This window comes from Bombus flavifrons, chromosome 4 (genome assembly GCF_040668555.2).
Source record: "Bombus flavifrons isolate JBK064 chromosome 4, iyBomFlav1_principal, whole genome shotgun sequence".
NCBI classification, from domain to species: Eukaryota; Metazoa; Arthropoda; class Insecta; order Hymenoptera; family Apidae; genus Bombus; species Bombus flavifrons.
In genome coordinates, this window is record NC_138445.1 from 5,557,222 (window position 1) to 5,577,591 (window position 20,370).

The following is a 20,370-nucleotide window of genomic DNA, read 5'->3' on the forward strand; positions in this document are numbered from 1 at the left end:
CGCGTAATGATCGTATTTTACGAAGAAGGGTTTTGATTTCGTTAAATGCTTCGGCCTGTTTCTGTTGCCAAGAGATTTTCGCATCCTTATGCAACAAATCGGTGAATGGCTGCTTTAATCAACGGAAGTGACGGAAGTACGGAAGTAAATCGTGATTGTTTATCGACTCTGGAAAAGCGTTGTCATTAACTAACTTCCGCTTACTGCAGATACATTGAAAAATCAACTTATTAATTAATTGCTATAATAAATAAACATGCTTAAATTTCTTTCTTTTTAACTTTTTCTGCATGAAAGGAACGTTCGAAAGATTAATATTTTATAGTGCAACCTGTATTCGGTGTATGATCAAGTTCTTACAATATGTTTCTTGAGTAATAAATTTTGAATAAAAAGTTGTTAAGTACATATTCTTATGCTAATAAGCATTTGTAATCTTTTAAATATGGATTACTCATAAAAAAAATTGTTGCATACTATTCGTTTTTAATGAATACAAGACCTGAAAAATTTTTCGATCACGTTAAATGATTTAAAACTTTTTGTGTGTCAAGTCTATTACATATTTATATACATATCATCTGATTGTAAAGATAATCTAATGTAGAATATTGTGTACTACTATACTTTACTAATTTATAGTATTATATTAGAAATACTATAATATTATTATTATTATTTCAAATGTAACTAACAATCCATTTTTCTAATGTAATCAAGGCGATAATGTAGTAAAATAAGTTTTATAATTAGCATTAAAGAAGTGAGTGCGGTCCACATTATATCATGTTTTATCAATCGGAAAGATCTCACCAGTATGTTTAAAAAACATTCACACGAAAACAAAATTAAAGAAGTTATGACAGTATTATTAATTATTATGTCGCGAAATCTCGTCAAAAAATCACGTCGCGTGTCACACCGTGTTCGACCTCTCGCAGAGAGACGCGGACGCGGTAGAGCGCGCCAACGAGAGTCGTAAATTCTCGTTACGATACGATGACGATGTCACGAATCCGCCGATCTTCTATTTCGATTAAGATAATAGGAGTGGTTGAAATGATTATAACACTGAGTTAACTGGTTAAATATACACTTTATTCCAACAACGTTTTCTCGAAGAATACAAGGTGAAGAGATGACTAACAACTTGAAATGTATGAAGTTATGTTTTGTTCGCGAAAGCGGTTTTTATACTGAACTAGCGATGGGTGCTGGTCGCCCCACCAACGGTAGTTGGCTGGTGGAGATGACCGTTGAACATGGGAGAAACTCGATTTTCCCATTTTTTACCAGATGGAACAATAACTCTAAGGAACTTCTCGACTTGAAAAATGTTTTGTAGCAATTAAGGGTCTTAACGGTAAAGTAAAGAATGTTTAATTTCATGGCCGTTCTTTAGGATTATTGCGGTCCGACTAATTATATTTGTACAGTTGGTGGCCGTATTGTTCGATAAATGGATTCTGGTTTATATAGAGGGTAACGGGACGTAACATAACATATGCTTGATTGGCTCCGACCAACATAACAGAGGTATAGGAATAACGTATACCTAGATATAGGCAGAGTGCGAAGGGCACCCCACACTAAGTATCCTACAATCAAATTGTTAACAATAAACCCTTTTCATCCGAAATTTGAAATATAACATTGCTAACAAACAGCAGAATATCGATGTGACTTAATTTCTTTGTTCCTCAGATTCTTAATTAGAAGATGATTAGCAAACCTCGGCAGTTGTTAAACACTTTTTTTCATAAAGATATTATTATCCCAACATACACTTTATACATTCCTAAATGCATCTCAAAATACGTAGTAAGTTCACAATATTAGAAATAGTGAAGCGGGTCAAAGAAAGTATTGCAAAACCTCTTGTTTTAAACCGATAATGATATGAACATCGATTTCTCTTGAATAAAAAGAAATTATAATCTTGATATATGTTCATCTTTGTTGATATGTTATTGGTAGCGGAATTAGCTCCTCTTTTTCAACCATGACTATTACAATAAAGGCTTCTCCATATTATTAGAAGATGATATTTATTGTGCTGAATTATTTACTGACAATAAGATGCGCAAAGAGGTGAAGATGGAGAAAGCATTGGACAGGTACTGAAATAATACGAATTTAGTATTTGTTATCTTTGAGTAATTCATTTAGTATAATTATTGACATCCGAATTTTAACTTGCTTTACCGAACAATAATAACGCAAAGAAAGTTCTGGCACTAGATAAGTGATGGAAATAATCACTGGTTTTTGATATACCAATACGTTTAGTAGATCCTTCTGCATTTCTAAAGTCTGTTCATACCAAGTTATGTCGTACACACTCTGTGATACGTTTGCGCTCTAAATATCATGGAAGATTGACTGAGTTTAGGAAAATATAACCCATAGAATACATACAGTCAGTCACGGAAGTTTACATATACCTTGTTCGAGATTTGGAATGGCCGCCTGTTAATTACCGCGACGATTTATGTGGACCAGATGCGATCCTCGGGCAGGACGACCGTCAAGGGTCTGCGCTACCCGAGTGCGGATCCATCATAAACAGTGGGCCTATTGTACAGTCAAGGTACTTTAGGACCCCACGGAGAAAACCCATAAGGCATGCAATTTCTTTATTTTTATGCTATATCTCAGGAAGACCAGGACACGCGGGTTTTCCCCAAGTGTAAGGTCACCCGCGCGCAAACCTTCACGAAGGCAACCAGCCCATTCTCAAACATACGTCTTTACCCAATGATCAGTTAGGAACAGATTTGAGACACACCCACCACGAACCTTCCTCTACGATAGCAACATCCCCAAGAGACACTCTTGCACCAGTATTCTAAGAGTCAACACATAACAGTATTCAGTCAGTGAACATTATATTTAACAGGATAATCAGTAAACTTAAGGACAGTTATATTTAGAGTATTAAGTGAAACTCAGTGAACTTAAAGACAGTTGTATTCAGAGTATTGAGTGGAATAAATAAGGTGAACTAAACTTCGCTCTTTACATTTATTATAATCTTCCACCTTGGCCGCTAATAACGTTCAAGGCTTGCGACACCAACCGATCAGTTGTGTCTGACTGGTCGTTAGTTGTGTGTCGCAACATACATTTTGTACATCTGACTTACTAAAAAAATTGAAAATGTACTTTGTCACAAAATTATTTGTATTTGGCTATTAATACGATCTATTATTAACGTATTTTTAAAAAGAATTTTAAAAGCCAAAACATTTAACTCATAAAAATCTTGGGTTAAATCTACATCAGAAATTATAAAACTTTTAACTTTTTCAATGTCAAAGAAGGCAGTGGTACATTATGAATGTTTATGTCAGGGACCTACAAGATATTAGTATAATATTAAGCCTATTTTTATTATTACATGTAAATATAACAGATGTATGTAATTCTGCAACGTTGTATTTTATAGGATTTTTATTTCTTTTTTCTTATTAAAGATGAAACCAAATAAAGTGTGTTACAGTTTTACAATATGTGTTAATCTGTTAAAAAATTCATACAGAACGTTTTTAGTATAATATTTTATATTTAAGGTGTGTATGTAAACTTTTGTGATTGACTGTATAAATGATATTATAAAACATGATTTACCATATCCTTCATGTGATCGGCTGGCCACGCGTACATATAAACTTCCGTGAGTACAGTGAGACATGCGGCCATGAACTGCATTTTCACAATTAATGGTGGGTTCTGCTTGTAAATTGCATTATAAATTAGCTAGGTTCTATGTTTAATATCGTAAGTATGACTTACCATGAATACTATAATACAAGACAAAGTTATAGTAAATGTTGTTACTATTGTAGTATAAAGTATTAGAAAACGAAAAGAATTGATCACTTCGTTTGCATATCTATAATAAAAATCCATTTACGATAAATGAAAATGTACTGTTTAGCCTATCTGGTATGTCGTGGAAAATATAACACTTACCTCCTTAAAAGTAATTGTTTCTTTACGCAAGTGATCACCATATCAATATTTGAACTTTTTTTGAATTCCACGGCCAAACATTCGAATCTTGCAGCCGTAAACCAAAGTAAAAGCGCACCAGATATGCATAGACATATATTTGCAGCGCATTGACAGCAGACAAAAGATTGATGAAAATATATTATAGCATTTACAGGCGTATAATTAACGTTAAATGGATATTCTGCATCTAATGGAAAAGAAGTTGACAAGATTACTGGTCCTAGCAAAAAGATAGTCACAGTCACGTATGCGAATAACATGCAACTTCCGTAAAGGATGCTACATTTTGCAATATACTTGCAGAAAATTTCTTTTTCGTATTGTTGCGCCTCTTTGACATAGGTCACCATTTCTCCGATTACACGCTGTAACCCATAGTGAAAATATATACTCATGTAGTGACGAACATACAGGGTCTGTACAGGACAGGACATAACAAGGATCGGTCCGATAAAAGGAATAACATGTAAAAGCGGATACGACATAATTCCTTATGAAAATATAAGAAAAAGATATAGAATAAAATTTTTGTAACGTTACGTTCCTTCGACTGGCGTATAACGCGTGTCGTGTTTTTATAAATGAAATAAATACAATTTATAAATGAAAAAGATTCTATTTTATTAAGTACAAAATCGTTGAAAATGTTATCCTTGTTGTCGGATACATAGCTGTGCCTGTCTAATTGTCGCAGCATGAAACTTTGACAACGTATTTCGTTCACAATTCCTCAAATGCGTGATTAATTGCTTATACTAACTGATCCCGACTTTCGATATCTGCACTATACACTTTTTCTGTAATGTGTCTTCACAAATAAAAGTCTAGGAGTATTAGATGTGGAAACTTTGAAGGCCAGGCGATTGTTCCTTCATCGCCTATTCAACAACGATATTTTCGTTTAGAAATCTTTTTACTACATTGCACTATCACGCACTATCAGCACTATCATGCTGGAAGATCAATCGTTGTCGAATACGATAAGGCACATCGTCTAACAATGTTGACAAGTCCTCAGGAAGAAAATTTCAGTAAATCTACTGCGTTAGAGAATATAGCAAAAAGTACGGTCCGATTATGTGATTACCGACTATTCCAATCCAAATGTTAACACTCAACTTTTCTGGAAATGAGTTTCTCGTGTTTCATAAGAAATTGTGGAGGACCATAGATTTGTATTATGAACATTAAAAGCACCATCTCTATAGAATTGTGGACATATGCATGTCATTTATCCATAAAATGTACGACATAAATTGTGAATTACTATTATGTTGTTCAAATAAACCAATGCGAAAATGCCATTCGTGGTATGTCATCACTAATGCACGCACAATGCATACACTCGTGTTGCATGATACGGGTACATTCTATTATCATGTAATATGCGACGGATGGTCTTTTCACTGACGTCATAATTATAACACAATGAAGTTACACTAATTGCAGAATTGTTGTCAATATTTTCCAAAACATTGTCTTCGATAAGTGTTCGTCGGCAGACACGACCGCAATCTCGACACCAAGATACGAAAGATTCAAGTTCTAGACGACTTTGCCATATTCTTTGAATAGTTCCTATACCTGGAACACGCCGATTAGGATATTGCTCTCTGCAGTAGTGAACAGTACGAGTTAGAACGGTTACAAGTTCTCAAAGAACAGATCACGTTGACGCAATGTATCTAGTCTTGTAACTCATCATAATGTATTTGAACAAAAATTGATTGTTCGGCATAGGTTATGAATTATATGTCGCTCGATGGATCGTAATTTTGCCATAACAGCGTGGAAACGCCATGAACTTCTAAACTTGATTTTCTTGAAAACTAAATTGAGGATAAAACAAATTTATTCTATGTTTTTTTCACATTTCATAAGCTTCTACATGTCATTCCGTCGGATCCTGTATATTAACGAAACTATAGATTTAGAATTTTCAACCAATATCTTTCAATTAACTTATATATTAAAAATACAACAGCAAATAACTTTAATGTCATTTTTAGGGACACAAACTTACGAATAATTACTTATTTACTTTTGAAAATCTTCTAAAATGGTCTTAAGGCCAGGAAAAACAAGTCTATATGGAAAAATTTAATACAATCTAAGCGATGAAGAACACAGTAATCCTCAAATCAAGGATATTGTGGGAAATTGTTAAATGGCAATAACCAATAAACGAATCCTCAAATGCAATTTTGGATTGTTCATTTTATGTTACACTAGCTGCTTAGTATTAGTATTTATTTTTATGGTAATATATGTTTATTACCTTCTGTTTGAACACCATTTAGGAATTGAATTTCGGAATACATATTTATCTATCTCTGATGAGGAGTTTATATGTCGAATTTCATGTCCTAACTTTAGAAATTCATGGGATATGGGTATCCTTTAAAAAAAACCTACCCTGTTTCACCTTTTTAGGACAGGTATTTCCAAAAGTCCTGTCTCATTTTATGTCTAAGTTATAGAAGAAGTATGCTCTTCAAATCTCGCTTTTTTAGTTACAACGATTTGGACTGGACTTTCATGAGTGAATCAGAAACTTTTGTATTTTATGTTGAAGTGGTCACCACTTATAAGAAAACTATACATCTGGTCTTTTTAGTTTCTCAAGCACTGAAGCCATCGACAGCGCGTAGACAAAAGACTGCGACGAAGTCAGACCATAAACAGTAGACAAGCGACGTTGGCTTCGGGGTTTTCAGTTATTGGGTAACACAGCTAGCGTGCGGATCTGGACTAGCTCAAATTGTATTCTTACTTATAATTACACTTATATTTAAATATATTTTCTGCCTTACAATTTATCCACTAGTTTTCTCTGATTATACATCGAATAACCTCAACATTTTATATATACGTCGGGTTCATATTATGATTAGGGTTAGGGGCGTGAAACGAATCTTCATTTGGATTACACATTGTCGTCATGTAATAGAGAAGACATTGACTAGTGTAAATACGATTATTACAGAATTTGACAAGTAATCGTGGTAATTAGATACTCGAGAACCTAATGACAATGATCCCAGGTTCAATAACGAATCCGCGGTCAACGGGATAACACGATGCGCTTTCTTCCAAAGCCCAAATCATACTCGGCCTGCTTGGCTACGGTGGAAGTATAACTAAACTAACTCTTTGTTAAAACGTGGAATATCCACCGAGCGTAGAGACGCTAAGTAACTCGCTAATACGACCTCATGAGAGAATGACTTTCTGTCACGATGATGCTGCAGAGGAAAACTATGATGGGGTGTGTCTAAGGACACGAGATCATCGGATTCGTCGAGGAATACCTTCGTTCGGAAAGTGAGGGAAATGGACGCCTTATCATGAGTCACCGCCAGAGTAACATCCAGTCACTCTAAACATGATACATCTGTACAACCAAAGTCCAGAGTAACATCCACCCATATGATACATCCGTACGACCAAAGTCTTTCTCCCACTCCAACAAATGAAAGAATATAAATACTCCTCCTGAAATCACCCAAGCTAGTCTGCTAGTCTGCAGTCTGCATAATTCAAAACTACCCAAAACTTTAAAAGTCTGTCGTTGTGAACCTCGAACATCATAAAATGTTTACCATTAATCATTGTATAAGTGTGTGGAAATAAAGAGCTTGATCTCCTGTTTTGAGATCGACACTTTTTCAATAATTTGTTAAATTATTACGCGACATACGCGACGTTCCACAGGATCGGTCCCAACACCGAGCCCTACGGAACGCCACGCAACGGCCCTCAGGCTAGCTGAATATGTACTGTGGAGATGTGTCGGCATCTGGTAACCATCATACCCGAAGAATAGGGTCTGCGTATGGCGAGCTACGGGACAGAAACCTTTGGAATGTTTACTGTCGCGTGCTGCTCCAAATATTTCTTTTAACAAGAGCTATGGAATTACTCCATACCTTTGTCAAACAAAGCGCTTATCCCGTGACGGCGGCTACGTTCGGCGACTGGTTGTCGCCTCGAACCCAAGCTCAATATCACAAATCTCGAACAAATACAATCGGACCGAAAGACGACAATTGTTTAATTACGCCTATGATAGAATCTAGATTACAGTGTTAAGTAATTTTCTCAAAATTCCAAAGGGAAGGTTCCGGTGTCCTTTCGTCTCCGACATATATTATATCCGATTTCACTAGCTCCTGATTCATTTGTACGATTCGAAATACTACATATACATATGTGACATGTCGTCAATATGTATGTCTGCGTACGAATCCACGCTCAAGATATACACAGAAAACCTATAGACAACAGACTTTAGTACAGATGAAAAAAAGAAAGAAAGTAAAGATATTGGCTCGATGAAAAAACTTAGAGAAGGATGTTCTTAATTACTTAAGGAAATGAGATTTATATCAACGGTACTAACTAATCAAAATACGCGCAAAGGAACAAGTTATTGTTACCGATATACCAAGTGAATCTGTTGAGGTTATTCGATGTGTAATCAGAGAAAACTCGTGGATAAATTGTAAGGCAGAAAATATATTTAAATATAAGTGTAATTATAAGTAAGAATACAATTTGAGCTGGTCCAGATCCGCACGCTAGTTGTGTTATCCAATAACTGAAAACCCCGAAGCCAATGTCACGTAAAATAACAAAAAGAAAATAAAAAAAAGAAATTTGAAGTGAAAAATAAAAAAAGAGACTTTATTTTTGTTGAGAAATGTTAAGTTGGTATGATCGCCGGTTGCTACAAGCTAAGTTGGTACGACTTCTAACGACGCTCTTTTGTCTTAGAAGTCGACCACGTTGTTCTATTGACTTGGAGATTCCTGTGTGGTAAGACGTGTTATAAGACTGAATTGTTAGACTGAAATATAGTGGAGAAAACGAATCTAAGTGAATCGTTATTTTATAAACCCAAAACCTTATTAAATAACAATTTTTCTAACAACAATCCAGTTTACAATCCACTTCCGAACTCTAGGCGTGACTTTCCAAGACCGAAGCTCTTACAATTTGACTTTCGATCGGATCCGATTACTTTCTTTTGTCATCCCTCAACATCCCCACCGGCCATGCATTTGCTAGGCGTTCGCGACAGTTGCCACGTGCTGTTTCTTCTAGAACCTTCGGTGGAAGGACCGTTGGGATGTTGATGGTTCATTAGGCACTTCAGCGATATACATTGTCGCTGAGTGCCGCCACATCTTTATCTCCATCGTCGGTCCATCGGATTTGAAGTATGCCGGTCGTGACATACCCCCCTGGTTAGATTGATCTTGGTCCTCTAAGATCGTAGTAGAATGGAATTATTTAAATGTAGATCGAAGGATATGTTTACACCCTTTTTTTCTCAGGGATCGCTATGAATTGATTTTCTGCATGTAATGGTACAAAAGTTATTTCGTTAATCTTAAATATAGCAATTTTACAATATTTGATAGTGTTCGAGAAGCTAATAATTTCAAATCAGGTTGTAGTTTTTGATCGTGAATTGGTTGGGTTTGTTTACAAAGCGTAATTCCAATCCCGTGAATTTAAGGCAACTGATTAAGGGTATTATTACTAGTGCTAGGGTCAGCATTATCCTGAAAAAAGTACGCTTTCAATCGGTTACCACGTATCTTTTTCTTAGCATTGTCGATAGAAATAATGTAATAAGGAGTTTTCACATCGTTAATCCTGTAGGGTCCTAAGCATTCAATGTCCAACTTATCTCTTTTATGGTCGTTGTGAATTAAAACGAAGTTTTCTTTCCTAAACACGGTCTGAGTTTTAACAATCTTTCTTTCTTGGTCTCGCTTGTACCGTTGCTTATTCTGAATAAGTGTTTTGTGAGCTGTTTCCCAATATTTATTCAACTGTTTTTGCCAAAGTGAGTACATATCATCATAGGTAAGTGTGGGGATTTTGGATATTGCGGAAGGTAAGTTAGCTTTTCGCCCAAAGGTCAATTCAAAGGGAGAGAATCCTGTTCCTTAATGTTTCGCGGTGTTGTACCCTAAACAAATGAAATTAAGTACTTCGTCCCATTCTTTGTCATTGTCGTGTAATGCAGTACGAATTAAATCTTTAACTGAGGCATGTGTTCTTTCGAGGGATCCGTTACTCTGTGGGTGAAATGAAGTTGTCTTGACGTGTTTGATTTTAAAAGCTTCTTCAAATTTCGTCATTAAATCGCTAACAAAATTTTGTCCCTGGTCTGTTAGGATCGTTTTTGGTGCCGAAAATATGTAAATATAGTGTTCAATGAGCGCGTTAATTATGAATTCAGTTCGTTGCGTTTTAAGGGGAACTAGTATCAGATATTTCGTAAGTTCATCGTGAATTGAAAGTATGTATTGGTTTCCGCGTTTGGTTTTCGTCATCGGTCCTATGATGTCCATAGCGATTTTGTCGTTAGGGTTAAGTGGCGTGTCCGAGATTTGTGGGGATTCTTTGGGTCTAATACGCGTTAGTTTCTCCTTTTGACATGTGTCGCATGTTTTCACGAAGTTTTATACTCTTTCTAAAAGTCCGGAAATTTTGAATTTATCCTTGATCCGTTGATACGTTTTCTGTATCCCTAAATGTCCTACGGTGTCGTTATGGTTTTCCTTTATTGCTTGTAGTATTTCGTTTTCGTCTAGTTTTAAGATGGGATTAGGCGCATAAGTAATTTTCTTGTACGTGTCGTTAAAATATATTAGCATGAGTTTAATCTGCTTTTCTCTAATTCAGTGAAATCGTTATTTCCTATGCCGACTTTTGTCGTATCTTTAAGAATTTTGTAAAGTCTTCTGATCCAAAGTGTCTCGTCGTATTCTCGTAAGTCGTTTCGAGTTAATTGGTAAAATGTTTGGTCATTCGGTTTAATTTCTAAGAGTTTCGGATTCTCGTTGTCTTTCCATGCATTGAATGAATTAGTGTGATCAATTACTAGGTCGAGGTTAACTACTTCGTCGCGAGTTACCGCGTGAACTCTAGATAAAGCGTCTGCAGCTGTGTTATCTTTACCCTTTGTATATTCGATTTCATAATCATATTCTTCGAGTTTAAGTCTCCAACGAATCAGTCTGCTAGAAGGGTCTTTGCAATTGTGCAGCCACTTAAGAGCTTGGTGGTTGGTTCGAATAATGAAGCGTCGTCCTAACAAGTATTGTCTTAATCTTTTCACGGCCCATACGATGGCTAAAAGTTCTTTTTCCGTCGTGGTATAGTTTCGTTCGGGTGGATTCAGTGTTCTTGAAATGTAACAACAAGGATGACCGTCCTGTGACAGTATTGCTCCTAGTCCTTTGTTACTTGCGTCGGTAGTTAAGGTAAAGGTTTTGTTAAAGTCTGGATAAGCTAATATTGGGAAATTACAGAGTTTGTCCTTTAAAGTATCAAAGCTAGTCTGGTGTTTGTCAGTCCAATGGAATGGTGTGTCCTTTTTTGTTAAGTCTGTAAGGCTCTTCGCGATTTTGGAAAAGTTTCGAATGAATTTGCGGTAATAACCTGCTAAACCTAAGAATGACTTCACGTCCGTGGCATTGCGGGGTAATCGAAAGTTTTTTACAGCGTCTAATTTCTTGGAGTTTGGTTTAACTCCTTCCGATGAAACTACATGGCCTAAGTATTCTAGTTCCAGTTTCACGAATTCACATTTATCCGGTTGCAATTTAAGTCCTAATTCTCTGAGTCTCTGAAATACTATCGCGAGGTTTTCGTTATGTTCTTGAATCGTTTTTCCGAATATCACTATATCGTCCAAATAAACAAAGCAGTGTTTTCCTACAAGTCCAGTTAAGGCTCTGTCCATTAATGTTTGAAAGGTAGCGGGTGCGTTTTTAAGTCCGAATGGCATTCGATTGAACTGAAAATGCCCTTGCGGTGTCGAAAAAGCGGTATATTTTTTAGATTTCTCGTACATTGGAATTTGGTGGAATCCTGAGGATAAATCAAGTGCCGAAAAGAATTTTGCGTTTCCTAGTTGTGTTAATATGTCGTCTATATCAGGTAAAGGGTAAGCATCTTGTTCTGTGAATTCATTTATTTTCCTGAAATCGATAACTATCCTCCATTTCTGTTTTCCTGAGGCATCTAATTTTTTCGGAACTACCCATACCGGAGAGTTATAAGGGGATTCGGATTCTTCTATAATATTTTTCTTCAACATGTCTCCTATTTGTCGCGAAATCTCGTCACGGTGACATTCCGGTGGTCTATACGATCGTGTGTTAATAATTTTGTCTTTGGTTAACGAAATTGTGTGCTGAGTTAAATTAGTACAGGGCAAAAGATCGGTTTCTAAATTAGAGATGTCGATATAATGGAGAATAATCTTTTCGATGGATTCACGGATTGGTTTTTCAATGTGATCTGTTCTCACTAGGCTTTTTAGTTTTGATACGTTAGAAAAGTCATGAGAATTTTGAATATTGCTAGAAATTTCAATGTTTTGCTCACCAGTGTTGATAAAACATACTTTAGTTGGTTTGCCTTCCAAATAGATTGTTTGAACTCTGTTTTCTCCAGGAGTCAAATGTTTCTGAAATAAAATGGTTTTGTCGTTTAATCGGATTTTGGATATTGAATAATTATACTTCTCTAAACATGGTAGCCCAATGATTCCGTCTTCGATAATAGGGAAATTGTTCGGTACTATGTAAAAAATGTAATTTTGTCCAAAAATTCGTTTCGTTACGTATTTGTTAGTTTCGTATTTGTTTCATCCCATAGAAAATTTTTGTTTAGGCCCTATTTGTATCGCGTTGACAGTTTTGTTCCGTTTCACCAGGTTTATCCCTGCTCCTGTGTCGACCAGAAATACTCGCTCCTCGGTTCAGGTTGACAAAGGTATTGCGAGTAAGTCTTCCTGTGGCGATGTTGACTCGTATGTCTCGTACGGTTCGTCCATCTCCTGGTTCGATGTTGTTTCTTGTATTTCGTCCCTTTTCTGGATTGCCTGAATCCTTGCGGATGGTCGATCGCGCTGGCTCGGTGGTAGAAAATTTTGGCACTTGTTGGCAATATGTCCCAGCTTTCCGCACTTGAAGCACTTCATCTGCGCGCGTTCAGCAGGTGGTCTATTTTCTATTTGGTTAAATGTAGCAGGTTTCTGAGCGTGTTAGGCGATCTTGATGGTACATTAGATCATCTTACCTGCATTGGCTGGTTGTTGGGGCGATTACTAGCGGAAGGTAAGCGATTACATGACCAATTAGATTGTCGTTCTTCTCGCAAGTAGCGTTCTACATCGGCTGCCTTTTTTTCAGCTTCCGGAAGATTCAAGGGTTCACTGCTTAATAGTATTCGCCCTATGTCGCGTCTGAGTCCCTTTAGGTACACACAAACAGTCTTCTTTGTGATTTCTTCGGTCATAATTTTACGTGTCAGTGGTTGTGGGTACTCATTGGTTACTGCGTACAGCAAACGGTTGAGTATTCTTCTAAATCGAAAATTAAAACTCTCGTAATTGTTCTTGGTACTCATCCGAAGTCACTTGTGCTGCTAAATTATTTCTCAGTGCGTCGTACAGATCACTGTAACACTCAATAGGAATGTTGCGAATACTTTGGGCTGCTTTTCCCACGACCTTTTCCACTTTTATTGCTTTTAGGAATAGATCTTGCTCCATACAGCGATCCTTCATATTTCTCACTTCTTTGATGAAGTCTTCAACTCCTACATCATCATCTCCGTTGAGCGTTGGGATGTTGCGTATTGCATCCTTAGCTCGTAGAGTGGGAGGAGCGGGCGGAAAATAGCCTCTTTCTTCCACCTCGGGTTGTTCGATGTCGAGGTCGACAGGTGGGATGTCTGGAGCTGCTAACCCTAACAGTTTGCGTGCTTTTGCCATATTCCCGGAGCGATTGTTTGCTGTCGATGCACTTTCATTGTCTTCGGTGATAATGGAAGCAAAGTCATCGGTCGTAGGGGATCCGAACCCAGTCCGTAGAGCTGCGACGGTTTTCCCGAAATTCTCGATTTCTGCTGTCCTGTATCTATTCTCTTCGTCATTTTGCATAGACAAACTTACGTTTGTTCCTCTCGTAAAAGGGCAATGTTCTCGTTCTGTTTTTGAATACTGTCCCATATTGCTCGCAACATTGGGTCAGTTGTGGTTGAAGTTTGAGATTCGTTTGCCTTAGACATTATTGCGCTGATTTTACTATTTTCAGACGAAGACGAGTCTTGGCTACTGAAGCTAAATTTTCTTTCACGGTAACGTACAAAGGAATCGAGTTTACCTTTTATTATCACTTCACTTGGTTCGTGATAGTTACTTTGTTGTTGCGGATGACCGTAGTCCCAAATAATTCTATCTTCCGTAGATGATGAATGTCTTTTGGTTTCCGAACAAACACTTTTCACTATCCTGGCAGGATCGCCAAAATGTCACGTAAAATAACAAGAAGAAAATAAAAAAAAGAAATTTGAAGTGACAAATAAAAAAAGAAACTTTATTTTTCTAACAACAATCCAGTTTACAATCCACTTCCGAACTCTAGGCGTGACTTTCCAAGACTGAAGCTCTTACAATTTGACTTTCGATCGGATCCGGTTACTTTCTTTTGTCATCCCTCAACATCCCCACCGTCCATGCATTTGCTAGGCGTTCGCGACCGTTGCCACGTGCTGCTTCTTCTAGAACCTTCGGTGGAAGGACCGTTGGGATGTTGATGGTTCATTAGGCACTTCAGCGATGGGGAGCACGAGGCGGCTACGGGTTTTCAGGGCGTAGGACCACGCCCTGGGAAACCCCGATGAATCTGATATTCTCCTATAGCCGGACGGTGACTGGTCGGCGCATTTGGCTCCCGCCAGTTTGCCGATCCGGTGCGAAGAACCTTGAAGAAGTTGGTGGGCCCGTATCCGCCAAGACCACTCACCTCACCTTCTTGTGGGGCTCCCCGTCACCCTGCACCAGCCTTGACCGGGGCAGGGTGCGAAAGAGTGAGTGGCACCAGGATGGAAACCCTTGTTGACGACCTCGGCAATTTTGTATAACAATGGATAGGAAAACGAATCGAAGAATCGTTTGCGGTGCAGGGGAGGGATACCGCAGTACCGGCGCAGCCGAAGGGTTGTAAAGCGGGCCCCGCTGCGTCGTCATCGAGCAACCGTAGCCCTCCGGGGGTGGGCCGCCAGGCCCCTGGACACGCTCATGCGTCTGGCGAAGGGGACTCGCGAACTGGGGAGTCTCGGAGAGGGTTGGAGGAACCCGACGTTTTGACTATCGGTCCGGGACCTTCGCGGGGTGGGATGCGGCGGCGCCGCGGCGGCGGCGGGGGGTTGAGATCCGACGACGAAATGTCGTCATGATCTTCCTATTCGACCGTTGCACACTCGGCAAGCGGTCGTACCGCAGGATTGCCGAGTCTACAGAAAACACCGCCTCCGCCGCCAGCGGCCGCGGCGGAGGCGCGGGACGTCGCACACGGCGGGGGGACGCGCCCGCGGGGGATCCGGACTCCATGCTACTTCCGGCTCCTGGTAAAAGGAAGAAGAGGGGCGTGAGGCGCGGGCCGGATACCGACACCGATACCGACGCCGGTGTATGATACGGTCTGAAACGCCGCGCCGTTCCACTGGTGGTCCGATGAGATCGCTCGTCTCCGCGAGGCGTGTATCCACGCTCGGCGCCAGTACACCAGCGGCGGGAGGACGAAGGCACGGTGACTCGTCTGTACGAGGCCAACCGCGAAGCGCGGAGGCGCCTGCAACGAGCCATCAAGGAGGCGAACAAGTCTGGGACGAGCTTCTGGCCAGCCTCGAGTCTGATCCCTGGAGGCGCCCTTACAAGATGGTATTGATCAAACTCCGTCCATGGGCGCCTCCCTTAACGGAGAGCATGGACCCTCAGTTCCTGGAGGAGGTCGTCGGCACTCTGTTCCCGGGAGCAGCGAACGAGGGAGTTGGCAGCTTTACCGAAGAGGAGGAGCAGGAGTCTCAACCGCTGGAAGAAGAACCACGGGTCACTGCGGGAAGTTGGAGCCCGGAATCGAGGGTCACCGAGGAAGAACTGGCCGGGGCCGTCGAGAGGATCGTAGCGCGGAAAGCTCCGGGTCCTGATGGAGTCCCGGCCCGTCTGTTGAAGGACGTCGCCGGGGTCTTGGCCCCGAGACTAATGCGTCTGTTCGACGGATGTCTTTCTCGAGGTGAATTCCCCACTTCGTGGAAGGAGGGGCGGATGGTCCTGCTGCCGAAGCCGGGGTGCTCTCCGGACTCGCCTTCCGCCTTCCGCCTTCCGGCCGGTGTGCCTTTTGGACGAGGCGGGCAAGCTGCTGGAGAGAGTGGTAGCTGCCCGCCTGGAGTCGCATTTGTCCCGGAGCGTGCCCGGGTTGCACGATGGCCAGTTAGGTTTCCGGAGGGGGCGGTCTACGACCGACGCTGTCGCCCGTGTCCGTTCCCTTGTCGAGGGGGCCGAGCTGCGTGGTTACGTGGCGTTGGCCGTGTCGCTGGACGTGGTCAACGCATTCAACAGCATCCCGTGGGACAGAATATGCCGGGCCCTCGAATTTCATCGGGCACCCGCGTATCTGCGGGATGTGCTCCGGGCGTTCCTCCGGGACCGGAGTATCGTCTACACCGTCCGGGGCGGAGGGGTGACAGGGAGGGCTGTACACCGCGGGGTCCCGCAAGGTTCGGTGTTGGGCCCGTTGCTGTGGAAGATCGCGTACGACGCGGTGCTTCGGACGCCGATGCCTCCGAACTAGGCACTGGCGTGCTACGCCGACGACACGTTGGTGCTGGTCTGGGGCACGGCATGGGGTAGAACCGTCCGCCTGGCGGAGTTGGCGGTGGCCTGCGTGGTCGCCGAAATCAAGGGATTGGGACTGAGGGCGTCACCTGAGAAGTCCGAGGCAATGTGGTTTTGCCGCAAGGCTGATCACGGGACGCCTCCAGCGGGTTACCGCCTGAGGTTGGAAGAGACCGAGATCGGGGTCGGAACCAGCATGAAGTATCTGTGCCTGACCCTCGACAGCCACTGGACCTTCGGCTCTCACTTCGAGCGCCTGACGCCGTCTATTGAGGCGACGGCCAACGCCTTTGGACTTCTGCTGCCTCGGCTGTGCGCCGGATGTACGCCGGCGTGGTGCTATCGAGGCTCCTCTACGGAGCTCCGGTCTGGGCGGAGGACCTGATGACCAACCGTCGCAGTCTCCTAGTGGTCATGAGGCTGCACAGAACGGTGGCCATCAGGGTAGTGAGGGTCTTCCGCACCATTTCGGCGGCGGCAGCGGTGGTGCTCGCCGGGTTTCCTCCTTTCGAATTGCAGGCCCTGAGATGCCTTGAGATTTATCTCCACACTCGGGGTCTGTCGGACGGGGAGGGTCCGGTGGGCGCCGACGTCAGGGTTCGGGCTCGGCGAGCTTTGCTCGACAGATGGCGCGCCAGCCTCGACACGAGAGCGGGTGCGCCGGGGATAAGGGTCGTCGGGGCCGTCCTTCCAAAGTGGGACATTTGGTTGGACGGTGGCGGGCCTCCCCTGACCTACAGGGTGACGCAGGTGCTCACCGGACACGGTTGCTTCAGTGAGTATCTGCACCGAATCGGGAAGGAGGCGACCGCGCGCTGCCACCACTGCGATGCGAGCGTGGATTCGGCGCAGCACACGCTCTAATACTGTCCGGCGTGGGCGCGGCCGCGCCACGACCTCATCGTGGAAATCTTTTGGGATCTTTCGCCGCCGGCGATCCTCGAGGCATTGTTGGTAAGCGAGAGAAGGAGGAGGGCCGTGACCTCCTTCTGTGAACAAGTCATGCTTCGAAAAGAGGCTGCGGAGAGGGTGAGGGTGCGGTACTCTCACCCTGAGAGGACTGATCGGCGAGGCAGAGGTCATGGACGCTCTTCGGTGAGACGCACTAGGTCCGCCGCGTCCCCCGGTGGGGTGCAAACGTAAGCGCTGGCAGCTCAGCGCCCCGGGGCCGCAAAGCAGCCCGGTAGGGGAACCGGACTGCCTGGCACGGCGGCCCCGGCGACGAGGCGCTGTGTGACGTGGCCGCATATCGCTCCATTAGGTGACTTATTGAGCGCGGGGGGGGGCGGTGTATCGCTTACACCGGTTCCCGGGCCCCTCTCGATCGCAGCCAGGACGGTCGTCGTGGAGGTTTTAGTCGCTTGGAGTCTGGCATTACCACGCCGCTTTTCCCCAGAAGCGACCTGGTGTCCGTGCGGATTTCCTCCAGATTAATAAAAAAAAAAAAAAAAAAAAAAGGCACTTCAGCAATATACATTGTCGCTGAGTGCCGCCTCATCTTTATCTCCATCGACAGTCCATCGGATTTGAAGTATGCCGGTCGTGACACCAACGTCGCCTGTCTACTGTTTATCGTCCGACTTCGTCGCAGTCTTTTGTCTACGCGCTGTTGATGGCTTCAGTGCTTGAGAAACTAAAAAGACCAGATGTAGAGTTTTCTTATAAGTGGTGACCACTTCAACAGAATCAAACGAGTAAGCCCCTTTAACAAAAGAATAAATGGAAATAAATATATTCTCTATATTCAGGACTGCCTTCTAATATATTTAAGTCTTTTTCTCTAATTTTTTCTTTAAATTTACTTTTATCCAAAACGGATTCGATTATTGATTACTCGAGCATAACATTTATACTTTTGGATCCCCAAAACATTACTGCTTATTAATCTCTATAACTTACTAATCAAAGCGCAAGCCTAGTTTCACAATTAATTTATGCAGTTGAAGATGCTTTTAATATAAACACATATATCGCATTGCAATACAGACTATTGCTTTCCATTTCCAAAGTCGCGGTGCTCTCGACAGAACACATGCTATTGTAAAAGAGTTCATACGAAGCTTTTTCACTGACAAATCAGAACAATAGGATTCATTGTATTTTTTCTTCTACTTATAATTATCAAGATTGAATCTGAACAATACCAGATGTTGATCTGAACATACGAATCAGGAAGAAATTATACAGCGGAACAATTATAGGAAAACGGTATCTATTAATAACATTCGTAAGTATGTGTCCTGGAAAATTGAGCAAAATTGAAACAGGACACCTTCGAAGCGATTCGAATATTTTTAATACTGCGATTATCGGTCATCACTTCGAACATTATTCAATACTTAACTCATTTGAGACCGCTGACACAGATTTTGAATTACAGCCTTCTCTATATAGTTACCGACGATTCGATGTCTCAGATTGCAATCAAGAAATTCACTCCGTTAGATTAATAAATTGCACACAAAGATGTCTAAAGCACGAAATAGTCGTTGATTATAAAACCAAATAATTAATAAACATTCCACATCCGTGGATATCAATTTATCCAAAAATAAATTATAATTGCAATTGCGTTTTTTTGAGTATAAACTTGTCAAAATATTCCGGTCTCGAATGTATTGAAACTCAGGAAAGTATTGGAAAATCTGAAATTTTGAATTTTGAAAGAGTTTAAGTCAAATTAATTTTTACGTACAGGCAGTTCAGCTACAGATGCAAAAATATTTAAGGAACGATTCTCAAAGCCAAAATAAGATGATAATCGAGAATAGAAGAATTGCGTTTTTTGTATTGTTTTTTAGTTATTGACAATTATATATCAGTTTAAATATTTCTGTGCGTGAGCAAACGGATGATTGCAGGCCGTCTCGTAAAAGCAGCAACAGTGTCACGTAAACTTGAGGGTTGGATGATAAAATAAAATAACCGAATCGTAACACAACTATTAATTTTGTTTTAATTAAACTTTATTATGAATTCAGAAATCACAATGGAATACACACTGAATTAAGATACATCACAATTCATTCCACCACGTTATGTAAAACCTAGTTACACTGACACGTTAAGAACGCGACTGTTATAAGGGTAGAGACCGGTAAAGATACGTTGACTATTCTAAGGATACAGAATAAGTGAAGTTTTACTGACGATACTGTGTCTGAGGAAAGCTAGGGGTGGGTGTGTCTAAGGACACGGGACTATCGGATTTATTGATGACAATTTTGGTTAGAGAAGTGAGGGCAGTAGACACCGTCTCCGATTGGATAAAAAGACAGTTGGTGGACCAGGAAGGGTTTTAGCCGCCCTCGTGAGAAAGTTGCTAACGGAACATACCAGACGTGAGGAAAACTAACTTTCCGTGTAAAAGAGATACTCGCTTGGTCTGAAGGACCTTAACTATGAAAATTCCAAGACCCCCGGTGGGTACTTAGGACTATTAAGGGTACACGCCAAGGATGTGCAGACATCTGGGCGCCATCCTGCCCGCGGTGTGTGGCCTGTCTCTGATGTGAATTGACGTTACAACAGCGATCTTCAAACCGAACGACATATGGGCAGCAGCTTATCTCGTACAAGTGGTACAGGAGAAGATTATTAAAATCGAAGAGGTAACTGATTCCGGACGACGTTTTGTAAGAAAA

At 41.5% G+C, this 20,370-nt stretch overlaps 1 protein-coding gene across 1 annotated transcript in view; it reads right to left on the minus strand.

The window, feature by feature from the left end:
* Window positions 1-2,048: 2,048 nt before the first annotated feature.
* Window positions 2,049-20,370, minus strand: part of LOC138179078 (odorant receptor 22c-like) — a 32,793-nt gene continuing 14,471 nt past the window's right edge. The window contains exons 2-6 of the mRNA XM_069111517.1: window positions 3,976-4,382; window positions 3,796-3,895; window positions 3,631-3,732; window positions 2,206-2,361; window positions 2,049-2,120 (exon numbers count right to left, since the gene is read on the minus strand). Of these exons, the coding sequence (XP_068967618.1) occupies window positions 2,049-2,120; window positions 2,206-2,361; window positions 3,631-3,732; window positions 3,796-3,895; window positions 3,976-4,382 (837 nt within the window). The remainder of the gene's footprint in view (window positions 2,121-2,205; window positions 2,362-3,630; window positions 3,733-3,795; window positions 3,896-3,975; window positions 4,383-20,370) is intronic.